The sequence below is a fragment of the Cornus florida genome, unplaced genomic scaffold, assembly GCF_030987335.1.
Source record: "Cornus florida cultivar Cherokee Brave unplaced genomic scaffold, ASM3098733v1 CherokeeBrave_3.0.0_Hap2_Chr06, whole genome shotgun sequence".
NCBI lineage: Eukaryota > Viridiplantae > Streptophyta > Magnoliopsida > Cornales > Cornaceae > Cornus > Cornus florida.
This window is the reverse complement of record NW_026775576.1, coordinates 65826860-65832859: the sequence shown is the minus strand read 5'-3', so window position 1 is coordinate 65832859 and position 6000 is coordinate 65826860. Positions and strand designations below refer to the sequence as shown.

Here is a 6000-nt window from a genome sequence, read left to right as displayed (position 1 = left end):
CAAGCCTAAGAAATGAGCGTAACTCTGTCACCTTAGTGGGCGGCTCCCACTCTTGAATGGCCCTCACCTTTGCCTCATCCATCATCAACTTGCCATCCCGTATCTTATGCCCTAGGAACAACACCTCCTCTTGGGCAAAGGAGCATTTCTCCGTCTTCACATATAGGTTGTTCTTCCGTAAGACTTGGAAGACCGCCCTTAAGTGCTGCACGTGCTCCTCTAGAGTGGTGCTCGTCACACACGTAGTCTTAGGCTCATCCCCGTCCGCTATCCGCACCTGGTAGTACCCCGAGCGCAAGTCAAGCTTAGTGAAGTAGCGTGCTCCACCAAGCTGATCAAAGAGATCGGCAATGAGAGGAATGGGGTACTTGTTTTTGATAGTCACCTTGTTGAGCGCCCGGTAGTCGATGCACATGCGCAAGGACCCGTCCTTTTTCCTCTGGAACAACACCGGTGCGCCATATGGGGCCTTCGATGGTCGAATATAGCCCGCATCTAACAATTCCTTAAGTTACCTTTGTAACTCCTCTAACTCTGGGGGTGCCATCCGGTAGGGCACCAAAGCAGGGGGTTTAGAACCCGGTTCCAGCTCAATCTTATGATCCACCTCCCTCCTAGGTGGAAGCTTCTTGGGCAGCTCCTTAGGCATCACATCCGTGTACTCGTCTAGTACGGCTCGTATCTCCTTAGGCACCTCTTCTTGTGTAGAAGGGACTAGCTCATCATCGGGTGTCTCCAGTAACGTAGCAAGGTAGCTAGTCTCTCCCTTCTTGAAGCCCTTCTTGAACTGCATAGCTGACAAAGCTTGGGCTTCCAACTTAGCACCTCGCTCCACCGGCACCATGCATGCTGTGTTGCCTTCCATAATACACATAGTGTTAGCAAAAGGAATGGGGAAGGCTCTCACCTTGTCTAAGAACTCCAACCCAAGGACTAGTTTGAAGTCGTCCATGCGTACCACTGATAGATCTATGTGGCCACCCCACTCGCCAATGCATGCTTGGACGCCGTGTGCCATGCCATGTATAGCCTTTGCCGCCGAGTTAACTGCCTTCATGGAGCCCCCTTCTTTGCTATACTTGAGGCCCAACCTCTTGGCCTCGTCAAGACTTACAAAGTTGTGGGATGCACCCGTGTCTACCAAAGCACGTGTGGGTGTCCCATTGATGCTCGCCTCCACGAACATTAGCCCTTTAGCTGCTGCCTTAGGGACTTCAGTTTTAGCCTTGATGGCATTAAGGATTTGCAATGAACCCATCTGCGCCTCCTCCTGTTGTTGCTCTTCATAGCGGCTCGTCATGGCATTGAGGGTCTTCCGCTTTGGGCAATCTCGTACCCAATGTGGTCCATCACATATGAAGCAAGAACCCTTAGGCTTGGGTGCTCCTTCCTTGTTCTCCCTTCCCTCTTTGCCTCCATGGCCACCACCTGGCTTACAGGACCAATCCTTGTGGGGTGCAGCGCCCTTGTCTCCCCCACCTTTGCCGGCATACCTCCCCTTGTCCTTGTCTTTGTCTTTTGGCTTGGACGAGGGTTCCTTCTTGGAGCTGAAATCAATAAAGGACTCCGCCTCTGCAATAGCTGTGGCAAGGTCTTGCACGTTGCGCCGCCTCAACTCCGTCTTAGCCCACAACTGCAATCCATCCATGAAGAAGAAAAGAGAGTCCTTGTCGGATAGATCCGGGATCTCAAGAGTCAAGTTAGTGAATTCCTTCACATAGTCCCGAATCGACCCAACCTGTTTTAGCCTTCGGAGTCTGCCCCTAGCTTCATCCTCGGCATTCTCAGGATAGAAATGCTTCTTAATTTCCCTAGTGAAATCAGCCCAAGTATCAATAGAGACCGTACCTTTGCCTATGTCACCATACTTTTTCCTCCACCATAGCATGGCATGGTCGGTGAGGTAGTGGGTCGTCGTGCGTATCTTGATGGTCTCATCGGTCATACCCGTAGCCTCAAAGTATTGCTCCATGCTGAAGAGGAAGTTCTCCAACTCCCTCGCTACCCGGTTCCCACCATAGCACTTAGGCTTGGGAATATCAACCCGGGTTGCTACTACCCCCGTAGTAGCTGTGCCGGACGCCACCGCCCGTTTGCACAATGTCCAGTCCGCTCGCATTTCCTCCATTTGCTCGTGGAAAGTGCCAAGCTCCTGATCAACATAGCCACGTAGGGTGGCAAACTCCCCCAACATAAGTTCTCGAAGTGCTTGGAGCTCCTGCCGAAAGTCACCACTTAGGGCATTGAGTGACCCTTTGACAGCATTTTGGACCTCAACGTCCTCCGACTCCAGTCCATCCATGCGCTAGTGAGCATCCTCAAGCTGCTCCAACACGTTGGCTATGGACCCCTCCATCATTGCCACACGTGCCTCTAAGCCCGCCATGATGTCCTTCGACCTAACCCTCGTCCTCACTCCGCCTGGAGGGGGATTTGTTTCCCTTCCACGTAGAGTCTCCTCTTGGGTGCCAGTCACGTCTGATAGCTCCCCCATAGCTTCCTCCACACAAGGTGTGACGCCTCACGACCTTAGCTCTAATACCAACTGTCACGGACTTGAACCTTTTCAAGCTCCCGTGCGGCCTTAGACACTTTCAAGCCCCCTTGAAGCGCTAAGTCAGCCTACCCGAGTGTGCTAGCTTAGTGAAGACTAAGGCTAGACAAGTGTTTTGCTTACTTGGGTGTGTAGGAAGAGGTTAGGCAAGTGAGCAAGAAAGTTTGGGAATGTATAGAACTTGTATTACTTGAGAGGAGAGATTACAACTTGGTTGCTTGGTGAGGAGCAAATGAACTCTCACCTCCTATTTATAGGCCTTTGGCCTTACAAGAACATTCTAGATGTGTACAAATGTGTGGCCTAGATTTAGTATCTAGAATCCTCCAGAAATATCTACACAACTCTAGAACTATCTACTATGTACAAGACAAGTCTAGAGAATTCTAGAGAATTCTATACAACTCTAGACAAGTCTAGAAAAGGCTAGACAACTCCACACTAATCTAGAGAATTCCGGAAGTTCCATACTTGTGTAGAGAAGTCTAGAAAGCTCTAGTCCATGCAGGATCCATGTCATCGTCTGCTGGGCGCCTGCGTGGCATAGCCTCTTGGTAGCGGGGTGTGACAATACGCTACTAATGTTATTTGTTCAAGTTATGTCATAGATTTGATCTAATATCTATAATATACATACACAGAGGTAGGCGCAATAATACGACGTAATCCTGGAGTTAACTATCACCACGGACATCAATATAATTTGTGCAATATTTGTTGATTCCTACACTAAAAAATTTAAACCCTAACCTGCTATGATACCAATTGTTGAGTTTTAATCAAATTAATCCATATAGAAATCAAAATATTTTAATTAATTAAAGAGTAATTTAGACTCGTATCTGATTGATGATTAACGCACATATACTTTTAGAATATCCATATAATCCTCTGTAAAATATTAGAGCGCTTTACTCCCTTCTGAAAGTTGTCTATACGATAAGTTTGAATAAAGGTTTTGAAACCCTTATATATAACAACAACTGGGGGAAACGGCTTATCTACAAACAAGCATACCTAAGTCTCCCTTCCTATCATGAAAACTTAAATATCAATGGTTATAATTAAATCACACCAAATAAGTTAGAAAACCACAATATAACGGTATAAAAACCATACTCCTAATTAGACCACCAAATTGGAAAGTACAAACCCAATCCATCAAGTATCAATAATTACATTACAATCCTACTTTAAAAAACTTTGTGCATAGGACCATAAAATAATTTTTATTATTTAAATATAAATATATATAAAAATTCCAACAAGTTGATCTAGTAAGGATTCTAGAGAATGAGAAGAGTGATTGAGCAATAATTTTTCAAGGATGTACGAAGATTCCAAAGCTAGCTAGATTTCTTCTAACAGTGTATGTTGTTGAGCGAATCCATTTACATATACACTTGGAAGCGGCCAATTATGGCACATGAACAGTGGAGACCGACAAAGTTTTTTTTTTCCATAATTAACCGACAAAGTTGTTATATATCTACCATACATCTCTTTCATAGAACTCTTTGCATATCTATCTAAATTATTTAGTGCATAGGACCATAAAATTATTTTTATTGTCTAATTGTATGGAGTGATTAGGTGGTTTTTAATACTTGGGTTAAGTGCACAAGAATATAGTACTCCCTCCGTGTCTATATTAATTGCAGGACTACTTCACTACTAAATAAGCAATTACGTCTGAAAAAGAAAATGAACTAAGAAGAAAAGGAAATATTAATAAGAAAAGATGAATTATTGGACTGGAAGGTGATAGCATGATTACTGACAGAGTGACAGTGAAGTTCACGTTTTCTTTGTGCGGCCAAATGTTTAATTAAAGGATCACGGTTTGACTCAGCATTTGAACTTCCCTTGTCACATATATATATACACACGGTTTGACTCAGTATTTGAACTTCCCTTGTCACAAGCATTATATATATATATATATATATATATATATATATATATTGCTATTGTTTCCACCATATGAACGCAAAGAAATTGCAAAACCATTCAAAATGAATGTGAGATGTGAGTACTTGTTTTAGGTTTTTAGCATTCTTTGCTCGTTTAGTACGCATGGAGCTTTGCCCTCTTTGTTTTATATCTTTGTTTGTTATCAATTCATAATCATGTAAAACGACAAGACTTGGATGACAGGGCTGCTGGTCTTAAAAGATATGTATATAAAGGAATAAATTAATAGTAATAATGTTTATTTAAAAATTATTCTTCTCGTTTTAAAATTGGAAAAAGGAATAAATTGTTATAATAAAATGTTACATCTATTAAAACTCTTAAATATCAATTATTAGACCTTAACCAAATAATACAGATTTAATGGTAAAAAATTCCCACGTCAATATCATTAGACTTCAACCAATATAGTAGAGATTTAATAATAAAAAATTACTACATACTTGTTCAGTACCAAAATATGTGAGAATTAAAGTGAGTTAAAAAATGAAGCTAGTAAGATAGTGAGATTGTAATTAATGGAGAAGAGGAAAAAAAAAAAGCATTGTACTGAGAGAAATCGTGACGAATAAAATATATGAGAGAATGCAAGTGAGTTCAACCGGAATAAGATAGTGAGAATGTAACGAGTGGAGAAAAGAAAAGGTAAGACTGAGATTTTATAATCACATTATGAGTGGAGGATAGAAAAAAATATATATATTGTAATGAGAGAAGAAAAAACCAAATATGGAGAATAAAAGATAAAAGGGTTAATTATTAGAAAGTTAAGCTAGATTACTGTGTTTTCCTCCGTACATGCATAGTCTTACATACATGTATGGTTGAGTATGGTTAATGTATTTTCTTGTGTGACTTTTAGATCTACAATAATGATTGTTTAGTGAGATAAATCATATAAGGAGAGATGAATCATGAAAAGGGAGATGAATGTTAATTAATAAATTCGTACTAAGGGTTTAATTAGCCTATAAATAGAGGTTTATATCTCTTCCAAAATCAAGTCAATTAGAGTTCAATCAAAGCTTTCAAGTTAGGGCATGTTTGGTGTGGTGGAATGAATTAGAATGGAAGGTGGGAATGGAATGAGAAGAGAATGGAATGGGAATGATGATTCTTATTCTACCGTTTGGTTGCAAACATGGAATGTGTAAAAATGGAATGTTCATTCTCATTCCTATGTTTAGTAAGAAAGTTGGAATGGAATGAATTTATATTATTTCTTTAAATTACATTTTATTATTAGTAAAAAAAAAAAAAATTAACTTAAAAAATTAATCTGCAAAAATAAAAGGGAAAGAGATAATAGAGAGAGAAAATAGACGAGATAGAAAGAGAAAATAGACGGGAAAAAAAACAAAGAGGGCTTCAAGATAGAGAGAGAAAATAGATGAGAAAAATGAAACAAAAGGCTCTCCCTCGACTGCAAAAACAAAAAGGGATAGAGATAATTTTTCAATCATCTTCTCCGT

General features: G+C 40.8%; 1 protein-coding gene across 1 annotated transcript; it reads right to left on the bottom strand.

Annotated features, from left to right (window-relative positions):
• Positions 1-511: 511 nt before the first annotated feature.
• On the bottom strand, positions 512-2302 carry LOC132314225 (uncharacterized). Its single transcript, XM_059813114.1, has one exon. It carries the CDS (start codon positions 2300-2302, stop codon positions 512-514), a length of 1791 nt encoding a protein of 596 aa, XP_059669097.1.
• Between the last annotated feature and the right edge of the window lie 3698 nt (positions 2303-6000).